Consider the following 20,578-nt stretch of genomic DNA (forward strand, 5'->3'; position numbering starts at 1 on the left):
TCATTTAGGTTACTTTCCTAACAAAGAACAGAAACTACCACAATGCATTAATAAGTTGCCGGAAGAAGTTGCAAAACAAGTGAAAGCAAACAAACACTTAATTTTGGTTTGTAAACAAACTATCACGGTTCCTCCACGTTCAGTGACGTTTGTCCCACTTGAAATCCCGTTAGCTAGTAATTTCGATACTCTGCACATTCACACGCCGATAAACAGAAACCTAAACGTTGTTTCATAGCACACACGGCAGCCAGCGTAGACAACATAGCGGTTCCAGTAGTAAATTTGGCTTCCAAGCCCAAACGTTTTCATAAAGGAACGCCTTTAGCTATTGCGTCTGAGCTAAGAGACATTCCAGAAACAGCGCGAGTGAATACTATTAGAAAGCTATTTTCTCCTACTAGGCAGCAAGTGCAACAAAAAGTTAAACAGCGAATGGGAACGATAGGACATCTCATTGACCAATCTAAATTTAACATTAACCAAGATCTCACGGCACAACAGCAAAAACAGATTAGAGATAGACTAATGACATACGCAACTGTTTTCAAATGGTCAGACGTAGATTTTTCTCATATTGAAGCATATGAAGCATCATTAGATCTTCAATCTAGGGAATCGTTTCGCTCTCCGATGTTCACCATTCCGCACCGTCTTAGAGAACGTGCGCGGGAACAGATTCTTAAACTTTTAGAGATGGGAATTATTGAGCTTAGTGATTCTCCCACTAGAAATAACGTCTTAGTTATCCCAAAACCTAACTCCAATGAACTGCGCATTTGCCTGGATCTCAGAAAATTGAACCTTCACTCTTTGACTATAAGAGATGCTCCAGCCAACATGGCGGATGTTATAGATAATTTGGCCGATGCTAAATTCTTTTGTACCTTAGATTTAACACAGTCATTTTACCAAATTCCATTAGATAAAAAGGATAGACCTTTTACGTCTTTTTCGGTCCCATCCCTAAATTTAACACACTCGATGTATCAGCTGACAGCCATGCCAATGGGTCACGTAAATAGCACAATTATGCTTCAACGTGTTTTACGGGACATTTTCGAAAATATAGACCCAAGTAGACTCACGATGTACGTAGATGACATATATCTACACGCCCAAACCTTTGAAGAACTGCTTGAGACTTTGGATAAAGTACTTGCTACTGCCCAACAGTATAACGTACTCTTCAATCTTAAAAAGTCCGTGTTTGGCGTTACTCGCTTAAAATGTCTCGGGTTCATTATTGAGAATGGTCTCATACAACCTGACCCTGCTAAAATAGAAGCAATTCTGAAAATTCCCAAACCAACGACGGTGAAACAATTGCGGTCGTGGTTAGCTTCAGTTAACTTTTTTCGTGGATTTTTTGCAAATATTTCCATTAATTTGGCACCCTTGTATGATGCCTTAAAAGGAGCACCGAAAAAGTTAATTTGGACGCCGGAACGTGATGAGGCTTTCCAAGAAATGCGTCAAGCATTGACGAGCCCACCCCTCCTCCAAATTTACTCTACTACTGACACCACCCATGCCTTAGTAGTGGATGCCTCAACCATTGGCGTTGGAACGTGCCTGTTACAAAAGCGTTCATCCGACACAGAATGGCATCCGGTGCAATATGCATCATCGCGTCACCCCCCACGGAAAACACCTCCGCCCGTCTATGAATTAGAACTGTATGCAGTCTATTTTGGCTTACGCAAATTTTATAAATATCTAATAGGTCAGGAGTTCATAATTTACACCGACTCGACGGCAGTCACGGCTTTAAAAACTTCGGATCATCTGAGTGGCAAACTTCAGCGTTGGCGAGATTTCTTTAGCACATTCTCGTTTACAATTCAACATATAAAGGGCCAGAATAACACATTAAGCGACTTGCTTAGTCGGAACCCACTTCCGGTCACAGAGGACACCATTGAAGAGGCGGAAGAAACTCCCCACGAATTTCAATTGTTGGCACTTGATAAGCGTGTTGATGTTGGCGAACTACAGCGCCAAGATTCATTTTTTGGCAAAGTGATAAGAACACTACAAGCAGATGACACATCGCACAGACAGTATAATCAATGGAAAAAGGAATTCACGATTTCCAAGGGAATTCTTTATCGAAAAATTAAAGCTATCCCACAGGATAGACTTGTACTCTGTGTCCCTAACAAACTAAGGGACTCTATTTTTGCTGAGTTGCACACGCACTCTTTGACCCACCCAGGCTTTACTAAGCTGTATCAATTGTTGAAGGCGAAATATTACTTCCCACAAATGAAGAAATGGCTGCATAATAAACTGCGGAAATGCCATGAGTGTTCCTTATTCAAACGCTCTTACAACCCTTCTGTGGAGACTATTCAACAATTGCCCCAGAGTACTATTTTACGATGTTTTTCCATTGATCTTGCTGGACGTTTAATACCGTCTGAACCGGAGAAGTATCAATACTTCTACCTGGCGACTGACCACGCCAGTGGTTACGTCATCACCGCACCTATTAAATCCCCAACATCAGAAGCGTTCATTAACTTTTTCATGGATCACATCGTGATTCCCTTCTCGTGCCCATCTACCTTGTATTTAGATCGTCAAACCAGCCACACCTCCATAAAAACCAAGAAATTCTTAGAGAGTATGGGAGTAGAAGTAAAGTACGCCCTTCCCGCACACCATCAGACACTAGGTCACGCCGAAAGTCGAATTGGCGATATACAAAATGCGCTCCGCTTTCTCACGAAGGATCAGCATTCACGCTGGCCTGAGTTTCTTCACATTGCAACGGCATCTGTGAATAAGACTCCGATTACAGAGATTGGAGTGAGTCCATTCTCGATTTTGTATGGTATTCAACCTGTATTTGCCATAGATCGTGTATTGAATGCCCCGGAGGATAACCTCGACAATCATGAACGGCTCACACAAGCACGTGAAATGCGTGATTACGTTTTACATAGACGAAATCAGATTTTCGAGCGTCGCCAAGAAAAGTTACACTCGCGAAAAACGCCGACGGAATTCTTACCCGGTCAGCAGGTTGTCGTCCAAAGGCTATACACAAAACCTGGAGATTGTAAGAGCTTTCAACAACTCTATGACGGCCCTCACGAAATCCATAGTAAACTTGATGGTAACTCATATCTAGTTACTATCAATGACAAACAGGTTCCGATCACTAAAGCGCGCCTCAAACTCTACATTCCAGAAGACGGACCTAATCCAGAGTTTGTAACCAAATACAGGCAATATTTAGTCAGATTAATAATGTACAAATGTGGAATATCATGTATATGAGTGTTTGGTATAATTGCAACCTTCATGTTTGAACTCCCAATTCTATTTCACGTTCTCACAATCGGTTTCAGTTATTTTTTTCTTTCCCAGTAGCTGTAGCAAGAAAAGAGTAGTTCTTTTTTTTTTAAAAAAAAAAAGTAATTCTCTACTCGATGCTGTTTCACTTACTTCCCCCTCCGCTATTACAGTTATTGTAGGAGACTCAGATATGGATTCCAACTTTCACTAGTGCTATTTCTAGCTTACATAATATGTTATGCGCTCCCATCACATTACTTGGGAATGCACATTCACTGGTTAGCAGGCTGCATAGCATTGTTTACGGCATACGCACGAATGTATACTCATTCGTTACACAAGTCATCCTACACGTTTTTTTTCTCGACCATCAGAAGTGTGTCTTCTCGACATAACTGAGGGAGGCATTGCCCCCCCCCCGGAGCGCTGGAATGATCCCCCGGAAACGACTAACGTTATTAGCTTTGAATATTTAACGTTAAGCATTGTAGGCCCCGCACTATTTACGGGCGCCCCCCCCAACAATATGATTTCTCATAGAAACACTGACCATATGCGTTCTTTCTTTTAAATTACGGAAATAGTATGATATTAAATAGAGCAACACATATTGGGCTAGTACCCTAACAAACTCATATCATAATATTGCCCCACTTGTACATACAACAAATCACTAGACGACAAAATAATTTGGTGGACATCATGTTCTGTACTGTTGATGACCTATCCCGCCTACCATATCAAACTAATGAAAGTAAATTCCTGTGAACTACGGATTTTTATGGTTGGTCACAGAGGGGACTTAACCCGCGTTTCCCCCATTCGGAGATTCCCCCCATTCTGAGCTTAAACTTCTTTTGCATTTTAAAAATAAGACTTGTTCACCTCTAAACACTGCAGTAACACTTATACATATATGAGCAATGACTAATGCAATCCAATATTTTAAACATATTACTCATAGATTTCTGTGAAAATATATGTACTGATAATCTTCGTAAGCAGAAAATGCATTCAGTTGTAAAGATGAAGAAGTAGGAAGCAGCTTAGTACCGCATGCTTCGACATAGGCCGAAGTTAGGTAACGACACATTTGTGTAACACCCAAAGAAAACACGACATAGGTCGTGGTTAGGCCCAATAAAAACCCTACCCTCCCTTCATTGTGGTATTCCACTTTCCTTTACAGCAACCCTTTTTGAATGCATTTCCTTCTATACCAACATCTCTAACCTGCGATATTAAATACACATTTAGTATAGCTCCATCTTCAAAAAAAAAAAAAAAAAATATACGTAATTTACAGGTACTCACCAGTGCAGCTTCCCCACGCTACGGCCAGTAAAACAAAACCAAAAAAAACCGCGTATTTTTTTAACAGAACAACGATACGCACTACATACAATTCACACGCGAACACTATATTGCAACAAGGAAGTCTGTATGACCATGTTCCACGCTGGAAATTCCAAGGTCAAGATTTCCTACCCTCTACGATGTCACTAGCCTATCTCCCCCAAGTACTGTGCATGATCGCTATTAATTGCACGCATTACTTCCTGGTTCACTGAGATGGCAACCCCCTGACGTCATTGGTAAAGCTATGTGCACCTGACCTGATTTCAGCGCTGATATGTATGAGGAAGTTACAAAATTATCTCCACCTGTAACAAGTTCTCTTCCCCCATATGGAAAATTGTTAATATTAGTTCGCTGTTTTCTACCCTCAAAAGAAGCTCAGAAATAAACTATTATTTTTCATTTTCCCTTTCTAATATGGTGTAAGTTTAGGCCTTTATCTTTCATGTAGAGTCATTTATTATATGTAGATATATATAAAAAGGAAGTCCCAGTACACGTCTATATTCCGACCATATTTTCCTTACAGGATTCTCCTGTGGATTTTGTGGATACCAGTGGCACAGGCAGCAAACCTCATTGAAGCATCCACCTTTGTGATCACTTGTGCCAGTTTAGGTTCGTTGGCATTAATAGCTTCGTTAATTGCTTGTATTTGTATTTACAAATATGCCCGCCGACGGCCGCGATCACGATTCTATAATTCCAATATCACGTCTCAATACAGGAATAGTCCCCATAGACGGACGAATCCCGTAACTAGTGAAACTGCGGTGCTTATGTCGTCTTTACTCAGTCCATCAGAAGCATCCCTCTCCACACCTGCGTCCCCTGATTCCATGAATGTTCCCTTGACCAGCCCATATTATCATCGTTCTACTTCACGAATATGATTACCTATGTAAATATGTTTTGGTGTTGGGTAAAAAAAAAAAAAAAAAAAAAAAAAAAAAAAAAAAAAAAAAAAACCGAAAAACCCTAGTCTGTCATGTTTTTCTTTTTCGTTCATTCATTGGTCTCTTGATTTCACCTTGCATTGTTATAACGATTAACCTCTCATAGTCCATAACTGCTAATCACCTTTTAACTATTTCTGTGATGGCGAATGTGCATTTGAGAGAATAGTAGACGCCTAGGGCATCTCACTTGATGGAGCAATGGTTGGTGCGAAAGAAAAACCAATACGGAATTAATTTCCAACAATATATATATTATATTATGTATACCCTATGTATTATTAGTATTTAATTTCATAGTTTTAAGTATTACTTTTAGGTATCAATGTATATATGTTATGTCATTCTAAAATACACATGGAATACTGATGTTCACCTCTTGGTTCATAACAATTGTTATAATATCTGTTTCAATTCCAACAAATTTCACGTTGACTAAAGTGTTTCCAAGCTTCTAATAATGTTAAGGTTTATGTGACGTCGTTGTTTCAATACTTCTCATGTTACATTTTAGACTAGGTGGTTGAATAATCTAAATCTTCCATACCATTTGTCTATTTTACGATTTACGTAATTTTGTGTTATGTAACTTGGTACCATTAACGACACACAGTCTTTCACTTCCATTCTTTCGTGTTCTCTGTCTGGCATCTTACCCATATACTGTGACGATCACTCTTCACTTCCCTCTTGCTTTAGTGCTTCCCTCGATCTGGGTTTACTACAAGTGTTTACCAGTGTTTCAATATACAGGGTGTTCCGAAAAGACTAGCCTGAAATTAATTATTGGTGTCCATTTCAGGATCACTCAGTAGTATGTTTTTAAGTGGAGGAGTGTAACGTGAATAGAGACTAGAATGAAATTTTTTATTGTTTATAAAAACAATTGATTGAAAATACCTAGAAAGAATTCACGGAAACAATCCTCTTAATTTCAACAAACATAGTGTAGTGAAAGGGAAAGCAAGAACTATTTCTGACAATAGAAAGGTAGACCTGTGACGAGATAAACAAGGACTTCCTGATTGACGTCACAAAGAATAACAATTTTGTGGTTAAGAAAGTCCAGAAATAGAGAACAGGAAGATAGAAGAGAAAAACAAACTGTGTATAAAAACACTAGTAAAAATTTACTAGGGGTTCAGTTCGTTTAGTTGACCAGTAAATCATTATCGGACGAAACTATACGAGTCGCGGTATCCGTACGCTGTACACGCGTAGACTTTATCCATCTATCCTTTCAACTGTTGGATGTGCTTGGAAACATGTAAGTTGGGATTGTTCTTTATTTGTTTCTCATCAGGCATAAGATTAATACCAGAGGTAACATAGATCCTAAACTAATTCCTCAAGCACCTTAGGCCCATGTGCCAGGACTGTAATTTTAATTCAACATTGTTCTCTAATTAATTTGCATATGAAATTAATCCAAGGTTTTGAACACTCATGTCCAAAACTATTTGACTTAATGGTTCAAACTAATGTTATTTATTTAAATAATGGACTGGAGAAATAGATATAATTTCATTGTAAATGATTGTCAATGTTTAATGAGCTTGTTGGTCCAAGGTCTTGTGCCGACATTCGCGTCGTGCCTTATGTAGAAATTGATTTAGTTGTGAGGGCCAACCAAGCTCACTCCTTTCAATTCAGATTTACTGTGAATAAAAATGATAGACTAGATTTCTAGTATCGTTATTTACCAGCAGTAATAATAAAAATCCCCGCTCTCTCCCGCGTGACAAGGTAATTCACTTAGAATAGTTATCTATTCACTAGTAGTGATCACATTTATATTTATATTCATGTAATTATATTTATATATGTGTAATACTAAGTACTGATACCGGTACCACCATTCTAATATCAATGTTTGTAGACTGTATGCAGTTTTCTGTAGAAAGTAAAATGTATAAACACTGAAGGGAAAACATTGCACAGAAACGTTATGTTCGTATGTCATACGTACTTTTTTGTAGTTGTGCAAAGTAACCCCACCTACGGGGTTACTTTGCACCAAAGTTTATATTTCAATAACTATGGTCATATTGAGTGTTTACTAATGAACTTATGCGAATGTTTTCCACACATATCTAGCTATCATATGTTTAAAATACAGTGTCCTAAATCATTATGTTTGTAAGTTACATGCGATTTTCTTTAAAATTCCTTAAATCGTGTGCAAAGTAACCCCGTCTTACGGTATACATTTTGGCGGCCAACGTAAAATTTCAAAATGGCGGCCATTAAAAAAAAACAGCAGTGAATACAAAAAAATGTTGCAAGCTGAGACAATGATAATCTTGAAATATAATTCACATTTTAACACTCTGATCCCAAAGACATTGAAATATTTCGAAAAAACAAAATTAAACCCGAAAATATCCGAAAAAAACATGGGCCCAGGTGGGTTGGGCTTTTTTTTAAAAACCGGGTTTTTCAAACCCTGATGAAAATTCTATGTACAATCCATATAATAGCAGAGTACCATGCAGATAGTAATAGGCTACTCAGCTATGACCCTGCAACATTTCCGCCACTTCGAATTTCGTATTACAGATAGACATGAATGAGGACCACTAGAAGGAGGTCATTGTGCTACAGTTCGCTTTTGATAAGTGAAGTAATTTCCTTTCCATCCTCTTCCCACATTGTGTCCAATCTGTATCCAATACACAAGTCAAAACACTGCCTTTTTGCAAATCCTCCTGACTGCCTTGTCTTTGTTTCCCACATTACCATTTAGTTACCGAGTCCTGTAGCATAAGCATAAGAAACAGAAAAGACTAACTCTGTACCTACCATAGTCGGAGTTAGCCGCTTCTGCTCCACTTCTGCAGCATTTCTCTTCTTAGTCGGATTCATCATTTGTTTCATTTTAAATTCTGCTTCTAGACAAGTCTCAAATAAATCATAACAAACGTCCAATTTGCTAAGACAAGTTAAACACACCTGTTTGGGTAGGTCGTCCTCCTCCAGTACCTGCATGTGCAGAAAAGAAAAGGATATTAACACCAAGGAACGCTTTTCTCAATTCAAATCAAAGCATAAGGTGCGTAGAACCTACATATGTACCACTATGTATGATTCGTCTGTTCAATGACGAATGACTTCGGTCAACGCTGTCACCTTTTTCGATAGGTTCTCTGTATTATTAATATGTACCCTATCAATAAATGTAATTAATAAATAATCAAATCGCGCCTATATCGACTAGACTTCTAACTGTAAAAATCTTTTTTTTTTTTTTTTTAAACCTTTTTGTTACGAAGTCCATTCTGGTAAGGGCGTTCCGCTGATTTTTACAAAAATTCGATTTCATATTTACTTTGGAATGTTCGCACCTTATACCCTACTGCCTAAGCACATAAAAAGAGCAACACTCAAGAGTAAAATAGAGGGAAACAGGCAATTCATTCATTATTCTGATTCAGTGATTTGGTTCAGTTCGTTGCTGTTTTCTGAACGATTCTGTTCCATTCGCTACGTCAGAGTGATTTTGCAGCAAGTAGAGAGGTCACGTGTTGTTTCTGTCAGCTAGTACGAAGCTACCTTACAATAATTATTGATCAGGCGGTGTGTGGTGAGAGTGATATGTGGCGCGCAGTTGAATGCCGTGTTTCAGATTTGAAAAATATGTTTAATGGATAATGTCCCATTTGGTGAGCTATTTTCTGAAGAATGTCTTTCATTTAAGTTAGACACATGGTTCTAAAAGAATGGTTTTGCAGTTTGCTTATTACATATGGAAAAGGAAATTTTGTATTGATGCCAGTATTAGTGAGAAGTATGTAATATTTACAAGGTATGCAGCTGGATTCATCTGATATAATTTTTTAGGTATGTTATGTTTTAATTATATTTTTTAATTTTTACATAGAGTAGCAGTTAGTGTTAGGGGTCTTGCCCCTTCACATGTATTATTTCATTTCCTTTTGCTAAAAGAATTCCGATACAGTGGTTACTTTTAAGTTTTTGTGAAGTTTGTTCTGGAACTTGATGGAGCTGGGATATTTAGTTGTTCCTGGTGCATTATTTTCATTTACTATTTTAAACATTGAATATTTGAAATATTGATTAATCTAGGACTATTCTAAGACAGGGTATCTACTAAAATTCCAAAATGAAATTTCGTGACCTTTTCTTCACCAAATCATAAAATTTCCTAACAGTTTCAAGAGCGAATTTGGGTACGAATTAGGCCGAATTTTCATCCATGTGATAGAAACGTACTTTGGTTGCGATTTGGTAGCGTCTAAAGCCGACCATAGACATTTTTGGTGGTGAATTTTGACGTTTTATAGAACAAAACTTTCCAATCTGTACTTACATTTGTAGTTACAAAAAAGTGACCCAAAAGCTAAATTTCGGGACTTTCATGACCGTTTTCTGATTTCGTGACTTTCGTGACCGATAGACACCCTGTAAGACTGGAAATTAGAATAGTAATACATTTTTCATCACTTCAAAATACAATGTTTTTTAACATAAATACAGAAAAATTGACAGCAGGAACTACCATGATTCGTAACCCAATTTCGTTTCGGAGGAACTGGTTTCTCGGAACATTAAAGGAACTGTTGCAAGGAATCAGTTCCTTTGGAATCGGAACTGGAATCATTGAAAGAATCGAAAATGAATGAATTGCCTAAAAGAAAAATTTGCCAGATTGTGACTTTCTATTTTTACTACATATATTTGGACGAGCAAATTTTTGTTCAGAACGCAGTGTAGAGCACGTGTTATATGTTAAAAGTGTCACTCAAAAATTTGGAAAATGCACATACGCTGAAATGAATATACTGTATGCACTACTTCCTTTACGATGCTAATTCTACTTCACGTTATTCGTATCTAATTGCTTCAGTTATAGGTGACAAATGCACAACTTAAATTCCTTCGACATAAGCCTTTCTTTGTGAAATAATATATTTACATATTGATGATTAAGGAATTAATGTATCTCTGCAGAAGCATATACATCATGTATGAACAGAGATACAGTATGAAATAGTTTCATCTATTGCCACGCAACTGTATGTAAATAATACATTACGATCCATAAATCTCTATATTCTTGCGCAGATACTAACTTTACAAATCAATCTTCGTTCACACTCATAGCCACCATGGTGCGGATTTACAATAGGGATCCACGTATTATAATCGAAATATGTTTTGATCTTACCTGTGAAATGCGTATCTATGTAGAAATACTTTAACAAAAGTCTAACTTGTTAAGTATGGATAAGGGCCATTAAGTTATACAATATACAAAATTTAGTATCTGAAGGAAGGGGTTAAGTGTTGAATTACCGAACTAATTTTAGGAAATTTACCGGGTCAATTGGAGAATTTATTTAGGTTTGTTAGGAAAATTGAGAGAAAGTCAGGTGAGGGGAATAGTTGAAACTAAGAAAATATTTGTTGTTTTCGATGTAAGTGACACTGTATGTGGAGGCGGAAGGGACTATTTGGAGGAGAGGGTGCATTTGTTATGATTTAGTCGCGGGAAAGGCAGTATGGAAATGGCACGTATATTTCTTCATGATTGTACAGTCTTTTTTTTTTTTTTTTTTTTTTTTTTTTTCGAAATGGGAAAAAGGTTACACGGGTCATTCCACGTCAACTCAACACAATTTCGGAGGAAATTCTGACTCGACATCTCAGATTCTAAAGATATTTGGTACACAGATGTTGGCCTCATAGACCTATGAAGAAACGTCAAATTTTAGGTCTTTTACTCCATTGGTTCTTAAGTTATTTAATTTTGAAATTTGAAAACTTCGAGAAAATTGGACGCATTTTGACGCGTTTAAGTGCAGAGCAGCGACATATTAAGATACAAACCTGGGAGTGGTATCGTTTAAAAGCTCTTCTAATGGGCTTTCATGTGAGATGCTACTTGATAGGGGTTAACTTTTAAAAAAAAATTGTTTTTGAAATTTTCAAAATTATTTTTTTCAAACAGTGACAATTTTAAAATTTTGAAAAACTTCTCAAAATAAGTCCGTAATGTCTCCTTACATCACCCAAAGTTTTGTTCTGGGATCTCCATCGGATCAAGAGTTACAGTGCATAACGCTCACATATATTCAGGAAAAAAATGCACTTGTATCATCTTCCTGTTCTTAAGACTGATAGATGTTTCTCTTTGCAGAATTTCCAATGGTAGGTCTTGCCACTGTAAGTCTGGACAAGTTTGTGCATATTCACACCTGACCATGAACTGCTTCTTCCACACCCAATAGCGAGCTGTAAATAGGGTTGCCAATTTAGTCACTTTGTGGCTAGATCTGGCCATTTTGAGGAACTTGCTAGCCACAAATTTTCGAAAAAGCCACTAGTGGCACTTCTAACCATATGCTTTTTGCTTTTAACCATTTCTAGCAATTTTTGGACTTAAGCTACTTCTGAATATATTGTGTGTATCATTTTCTATTTTTTCAAATTTGATTCGTTCGTTTTCTAACTGAGATCCACTGCTAGAATTGACCCCCTAAAAGATTGCATTACTGGTCATATTGATCCCGCCCCGTATCTTCGTTACACAGTAGAGAAGCTCGAAACCTGTAAGTTACCAGCAGACGCTGAGAAAAATTTTCGGGGAAGAAGTGAAAGTTTGAGTATATATATGGTTGTTGTTGTGGGGAAGAAGTGAAAGTTTGAGTATATATATGGTTGTTGTTGTAAACATATATATGTTGTGTTTGAGTATATGTATGCTATGTTTTTGTATATATACAAAATTACTCGTTAAAGAAATCCAGAATAGACTTCCTGATAACATAAGACACCCTTCAGAAAATGTCGCTTTTCATCATTCATTAGGATTTGAAACCCCTGAAACAGTCTTTTAATGACTTAGTTTTTGCTTCACTTTGGGATTTGAAAATAATATCGATAAAACTGATAATCAGTGACGAACATAAATTTCATGAAATGCGTAAATACGTCCTCAAATGAAGAATGTCTGCAAGATGTAAACCTGTGCACAGATGCTGAGGGAGAGTCTATTTTTAGAATTGGTTTTGTTGGCTTTTTTCATGCTAAAGCTTCCATATTCAAACACTAAGTAAAGTGTATATTTAACCAGGTGAATATAGTAACAAAAGACCCAGGAACAAGTTGAAAACAAAAACGCTTTCTTCAATTTTAAGAGTAAGATTTAGATTGTGCCGTGTGCGAAAATATTGTTTTCTATACGAAATTTCAGCTGCAGCCCTGCACTAGTTGGAACTAAAGCAGCCGGGCACTAGCAATCGAGACAAATGAAACATCGTCTCAACCTGATGATGATGATATTCATGACAGGGGCATCTTGTTTTAATTTTATAGGAATCGAATTTATTTAGTATATCTGAGCGCAAAAGCGTACTTTTTTACAGCCATTTTTAACTATTGATTGTAGCCAGTGGAGCACTCACTACTTGACTACCGCTTTTCATCTAGTTGAGTGTTGGGAACACTAGCTATAATCAGTCAGTGGAGCTCCAGACCTGAAGGAGGGTAGTTGATCCATGTGAGTGCATTGTGTTCAGTGGGCCGTGTACTACAAATATGCAGAATGGATCCTTCAGGCAAGAGACAGAGTTTGAATTGTTTTTAACCCTTTTGTTAAATCTAACTATTCACACGTTAGGAAAGGACTGACAGATGTGACCCAGTGGATGTGTGCCTTGACGCCAGGGACAAGTGACAAGTCTAAAGTGTGTGAGAGTTGCAGGAAGAAACTTTCCAATTTGAAAGATCAAGATACCGCTTCTCATCTACCAGGCAGCACTCACGAAGATGCAGACGTTGTGATTTACCTTAATCAAATACTACAAAACAGGCACTTCAATCTCTAAACTGCTCTCTTTTAGAGATGGGAGAGTCACCTCTCGACAAAAGGAAGATTGGTTACAAGTCATACTCGAATGAGAAAGCAGCAAAGATCAGTGTTGCAGTGGAGAGGAAATTGGTGAATGCTCCTTCTATCAGCGAAGACACTGATATTGAATGTGATTTCCTAAAACATGTCAAAAAGATATATGCAAGCTGCACTAGTAGAAAAAAGAAGGTTATGTTGCTGACTCTTGTGCCTAATAATTGGAGTAAAACAATGAAGGAATTTCAGGCCCCCAACTACATTGTAACACATGGGCTGAAAAGTCCCGGGCCTAACAAAGAAAACACCGTTTTTTTGGTTCAAAATTAGCTTTATTCATCAACGTAATCTCCATGAAGAGCAACGCAATCAGTCCAGCGCCGCTCTAACATTTCAATACCACTTTTGTAGAACGATTTATCTTTTGCCTCAAAATAGGCCTCAGTTGCAGCGATAACCTCTTCATTCGTGCGAAATTTCTTACCGGCGAGCATTTTTTTCAGGTCTGCGAACAGCCAGTAGTCGCTGGGAGCCAAATCTGGCGAATACGGTGGATGCGGGAGCAATTCGAAGTTTTTCCATTGTTTTGATTGACTTGTGACACGGTGCGTTGTCTTGATGATACAAAAGTTTTTTCTTTGCCATATGCGGTCGTTTCTTTGCAATTTCGGCCTTCAAACGCTCCAATAACGCTATATAATAGTCACTGTTAATGGTATGTCCTTTCTCAAGATAGTCGATGAATATTACACCATGCACATCCCAAAATACCGAGGCCATAACCTTGCCAGCCGATTGTTGTGCTTTCGGGCGCTTTGGACGAGGTTCACCAGTTGCTGTCCACTCAGATGCCGATCGTTTTGATTCCGGAGTGAAGTGATGGATCCATGTTTCATCGATTGTCACATATCGACGCAAAAATTCCGGTTTGTTACGTTTAAACATGGCCAAACACTGCTCAGAAGCATCAACACGTTCTTGTTTTTGGGCAACAGTGAGCAAACGCGGCACCCACTTTGAACAGAGCTTTCTCATAGTCAAATGCTCATGCAATATAAAGCCAACACGTTCTTTTGATATCTTTACGATGTCAGCTAACTCACGCACCTTCACTTTTCGATCATTCAAAACAAGTTTGTGGATTTTTTTTATGTTTTCTGATGTTACTGCCTCATTTGGACGTCCACTGCGTTCTGCATCATCGGTGTCTCTACGACCACGTTTGAAGTCAGCAAACCAACGTTTTATTGTTGTTTCTGATGGAGCGGAGTCCCCATAACACTTTTCAAGCCATTGCTTCGCTTGAACGGTATTTTTTCCCATCAAGAAGCAGTGTAAAATTAAAACACGAAATTGTTTTTGATCCATTGTTTTGAAACTAACACAAGTAGGGTCACTCTTAGCACAATAACTCACAGACGAATGAATAGAATATCATGAAATTCTCACAGCTGTCTTGTGAAGGTTAGTATTCACTGAAAACAAGGTGACTGCAATACAACTAGCGCCATCTATGTGTTAGGCCCGGGACTTTTCAGCCCATGTGTTAAGACAAGCGAAGACACTTTTGAAAGGAAAAAGTGTCTTGTCAAGCCATGACATGAAACCCGGTAAAGACCTATCAACTGAAACTGTGTCAGACTCTTAAGCAAGTGACGAAGTCAGTCGAGTGGTGCCAGGAATTAAGGACTGAATTTCTATGGTGAACAAACAGGTACTAAAGTTAAAGTATCCAAAAGACTGATGCTTTGTAATTTACAGGAGACCTACAAACTGTTCGAAGAAAAGTTCGCACTCAAAGTGGGTTTATCCAACAGGACCAACACCTTCATTTTCCTATTCTACGGCACCTGATATATTGTGGATCCCCACTGCAGAGATGCACAGTCAATCCAGTCACAGCAACTGGTCGAACATAAACTTTACCAGAAAAGGAAGAGGGTCAATCCATTTCAAATCACCCAGGCAATGTTGCTCAACATTTTTTATTTTTCTGATTTTTTTTTTTTTTTTTTTTTGTCATGAGTTCCCTATAGGTAGACAATCACAAAACATTGTTTGAAAAAAATTACATGCCATAGTTTTTTTCTGGCAGGCATTTTTAAAATGGAGGTTGCTCAAATTTTAATAAAAAACGTGGTTTCCAGAAAATTTAATTGCCGAGCTATTTTAAAAGATATCAGAATAATTCATGTGTTCAGCATGAAATGAACTTCAGGTATATATTATTTTAATTTTTCTATCATGCAAGAGTCAGTCAAACTCTTTACTATAAAAACTTGGAAAAATGTATAAATCGTTAATTTTGAAGATCATTAGTTTCATGAAGTACAGGAAACTCACTAATGATATATTATTTCTGTGTTGAATGCTTATATAACTACTTGCAGTATAAGTGTTAGTCCTGAGAATGCACTCCTTTTTCCCCAGAGCTTTTCCAAAATGGCCGAAAGCCTTTTAACGTCAATTTTCTCAGGTCGATATCTAAAATGGGACTGAATGAAAATAACTGAAAATTTTACAGAATATTCTTTATACAAATAGGAATATCTCACAGAAAAATTATGACTGAGACTAAGCTACATTTAGAGTAATAGAGCAATAAATTTCAGTAAAAACTCTACCCTCCTACACGCTCGTGCAATTCCAAGATAGTAAACTAGGCTTGGAATTATTACTATTGACATTGGTCTAATGATGTTAAAATCATTACAAACAATAAATGATCATATATTTCTACTTTGAAATAACAGTGGGCAATGCTAGCAATAGGTGAGAGTTCTAATTCTGAAACGTAACTAACCAACACATTTTTCTGTACTACAATGGCGTATAGTATACACACAAACACGGTATTTCATTGCATAGTTTTTCCGGATGTTCTGTGTTGTATCAGACACTGTTTTAAGTTCCTATGGAGTCACTTTTCGTACTATTTCCTTTGCAGGCACCCATGCAGTATCAGTTTTGGAAAGTTGAAAGTCAGTTCTTGGTCCAGAAGGGTAACAGAAATGCACCAAAAAACCATTGCTATCTTCACTTTTTCCAAGCCACCACTTCTCATCATATATACAAGCAACAAAGTCATTATTCGTAATAGATGGTACGTTTGTAAAAAGTACTGGGGTTTGATATATATTTGTATCTTCATATATCAGTGAGAGCTTCTTGTTCCTTTCACCGGTAAACAGCATTCAAATCTCTCACTCAGTTTTGTTTCCATTTGTTCAATTACAGATGAAGATACAAATATATATCAAACCCCAGTATTTTTTACAAACGTACCATCTATTACAAATAATGACTTTGTTGCTTGTATATATGATGAGAAGTGGTGGCTTGGAAAAAGTGAAGATAGCAATGGTTTTTTGGTGCATTTCTGTTACCCTTCTGGACCAAGAGCTGCCTTTCAACTTTCCAAAACTGATACTGCATGGGTGCCTGCAAAGGAAATAGTACGAAAAGTGACTCCATAGGAACTCAAAACAGTGTCTGATACAACACAGAACATCCGGATAAACTATGCAATGAAATACCGTGTTTGTGTGTATACTATACGCCATTGTAGTACAGTAAAATGTGTTGGTTAGTTACGTTTCAGAATTAGAATCTCACCTATTGTTAGCATTGCCCATTGTTATTTCAAAGTAGAAATATATGATCATTTATTGTTTGTAATGATTTTAACATCATTCGACCAATGTCAATAGTAATAATTCCAAGCCTAGTTTACTATCTTGGAATTGCACGAGCGTGTAGAAGGGTAGAGTTTTTACTGAAATTTATTGCTCTATTACTCTAAATGTAGTTTAGTCTCAGTCATAATTTTTCTGTAAGATATTCCTATTTGTATAAATATTCTGTAAAATTTTCAGTTATTTTCATTCAGTCCCATTTTAGATATCGACCTGAGAAAATTGACGTTAAAAGGCTTTCGGACATCTTGGAAAAGCTCTGAAAAAAAAAAGGAGTGTATTCTCAGGACTAACACTTATACTGCAAGTAGTTATATCAGTATTCAACACAGAAATAATATATCATTAGTAAGTCTCCTGTACTTCATGAAACTAATGATCTTCAAAATAAACGATTTATACATTTTTCCAAGTTTTTACAGTAAAGAGTTTGACTGACTCTCTTGCATGATAGAAAAATTAAAATAATGTATACCTGAAGTTAATTTCATGCTGAACACACTGGTCTTTAAATTATTCTGATATCTTTAAAAATAGCTCGGCAATTAAACATTCCGAAAACCATGTTTCTTATTAAAATTTGCCAAACCTCCATTTTAAAAATAGCTAACAGAAAAAACTATGGCATGTAAATTTTTTTTCAAACATTGTTTTGTGACTATCTATCTATAGGGAATTCATAATATAAAGAAAAAATCAGAAAAATATAAATTGTTGAGCAACAATTTTGTGTAAAATTGGGCGATTGAAATGGATTGACCGAAGAGAAAAAAAAGTGAGGACATTCCAGCAGTTCAAGGCTTGTCACTAGAGACAGTAAGTGATACAAGGCCATTTTTTTCCTGAATATGTGTGAGTGTTATGTACCGTAACTCCTAATCCCATGGAGATCCCAGAACAAAACTTTGGGTGATATAAGGAGACATTATGAACTTATTTTGATATTTTTTTCAAAATTTTAAAGTTGTCACTTTTTGAAAAAAAATTGAAAATTTCAAAAAAAAAAAAAAAAAGATTTTTTAAGATTAACCCTTATCAAGTAGCATTTCATATGAAAGCCCATTAGAAGAGCTTTTAAACGATACCACTCCCAGATCTGTATCTTAATTTGTTGCTGCTCTGCACTTTATTAAAGATGACAAAACGCGTCCAATTTTCTCAAAATTTTCAATTTAAAATTAAATAACTTAAGAACCAATGGAGTAAGAGACGTAAAATTTGGTATTTCTTCATAGGTCTATGAGGCCAACAACTGAACCAAAATTCATCGAAACCCAAACATGTCAATCTGGATATTTGCGTTGAGTTTACGTGGAATGACCCACATGGCTCTGTTTGAAGCTCTAACCTAACATAATCTATTGTAATTTAGCACCTAATGTAATACATTTTGGTACTTTTTTTTATGATGACATTTAATATCTCCCTCAAATCCACACATAAGGTGTTTCATGCCATGTACTATGTTTTTAGCTATCCTAGTTTACGTGTATACGCAACGTCGCTGACACGTCTATTCCCTACGGACGTACACCCTCGCTAACGTTCGGTCCCTCCTACCGCGCTCCTGTCCTGACTCGGTTAGATATCATTTGCGCATTTAGTGGCCACATAGCACAAATTGCTTAGTATCTTTTGCACAATAGTTATTGCGTACATACACTGAAGTTCTCCTAAAGTGAATCGGCACAGAGGTATGAAAGTCCACATCCCCATCGATGGCTCCGAAGCCAGTACTTGAACCAGAGTCACTACCAAGTGATTTGGTGGAGAAATTAAATAACACCCATGGTTTTCAATTTCCTGGAAAAGTTTACAAGCCTCTGTTTTGAAAGTCCACCTAACCTAATTTGGTACTTTTGATGACTTTTTTTTATTATTATTATTTTTCCTGTGGTCCAGCAACACAGCACTAATGCCGAAGGAAGTGTTCACACTCATGATGCGCAGCTACGGACGCGTTCGGGTTAAGGAATCCACATATTTGTGAAATTCAAATCTCCATATTTGTGAAATTGAAATTCATGTCTTATGTTATTTTAGAACACATATGTGGAAGCAAACAAAACATACCAAATCTTGCCAAGTAACGTTCATAATAACGTACAAATACATAATCCAACAAGTAAGTTGCATGTTTTACGCCATATATACAGCTTTTTCCGCTATCTTGGTTAATGTATATTTACCACCGCTGGCGCTCTGCGCTGACTTGGTCGGAAAGCATCATTCATGCTTTTCAGTGGCACCACAGCACAAGTTGGTTAGTGCTTTTTGTACAAGTTTTTTATTGCATACGTAAAGTACATTTGAACCGAATAATGCACGTGTAAACAGGAATAACGATATTGAAAGTACAAACAATATATACATATGTTTGTATATATCTACTCCTTAACCACTCCTCTAACGCGCCTGTTCTCACGAAGTACCACCGCGCGTCAGTTCTGCATCTTCGTTTAAGCACCGCTGCTTCATAGAAGTGTAAGAAAGAAAGAAAGAAAGAAAAAAAAAAAAAACCAAGAAGTCCAAACTAACTTGTAGTGACTACCTAGCATTGGTTATTGTGCGCTTTTTGCTCTTGCCTTAATCTACGAGCATATGCACCATCGGTAACACGCCTGTTTCTAAATGCAAGCCTGGGCAGGCTACCCAGTGTCCTGTCCTGAACCGAAATAGATACAAACGCAGCTTTTAATGGTACTTACCATAAGAGGATCAAAAAAGATTATCTCCTCGTGCAAGCATAATTAGTAAAAGCAAACGTTGGAAATAATAGTTCTTATGGCATATTACTTCTGAACAAAATTAGTGTCCATGTGCCATGAAAATATGACTTTTGAATGCATAGGGATCCTAGTTCCATTAACAACAGTGAATAAAAATATTTTTTGAAATGGCCTCCATAGTTTTAATCTGCACAGTGGCTTTGACAGTGTTTAGTTCACATCAATTTCTACAAATCAAATATCCAAATACAAACACATACTTACTATAATAGGAAGACATTTCCGAATCTTCATGTCTAATTGCTGACGAAAACCTTCATCTCCAAAAATTGGTACACATAATTTTTCATCCTTTGCACATAAGCGGCATAATACTTCTATCGCATTGGAAGATGAACTCCTCTTAGAACCCATCCTACTTTCAAAACTCGAAATTTAAACAAGAACCTTTTTCTGGTTGCTTGTTAGATAGCTGTGGAACAATCTATTTGTAGTTTTCAAATATACATTAATACTCAACAACCTTTCATACTTGTTACCAACATCATCAGTCTATTCTCAAACGGAATATCCTGTCAAAAAAATTGTATATATCAGCAAGTTCCTTCTAGCTTCACGTTTTGTGTCGAAAACAATTGATAAGCGCAAGCGCTCCTAGTAACA

The 20,578-nt window shown here is 37.0% G+C and overlaps 1 protein-coding gene across 1 annotated transcript in view; it reads right to left on the reverse strand.

Moving 5' to 3' along the window:
* Positions 1–20,578, reverse strand: part of LOC145663129 (uncharacterized) — a 45,289-nt gene extending 24,711 nt beyond the window's left edge. Inside the window, exons 1-2 of the mRNA XM_081729420.1 lie at positions 20,180–20,578; positions 8,424–8,603 (exon numbers count right to left, since the gene is read on the reverse strand). Coding sequence (XP_081585546.1) covers positions 8,424–8,603; positions 20,180–20,329 — 330 coding nt within the window. The 5' untranslated portion in view covers positions 20,330–20,578. The remainder of the gene's footprint in view (positions 1–8,423; positions 8,604–20,179) is intronic.

Source organism: Thermobia domestica, chromosome 10 (genome assembly GCF_964235325.1).
Source record: "Thermobia domestica chromosome 10, izTheDome1.hap1.1, whole genome shotgun sequence".
Taxonomy (NCBI): Eukaryota; Metazoa; Arthropoda; class Insecta; order Zygentoma; family Lepismatidae; genus Thermobia; species Thermobia domestica.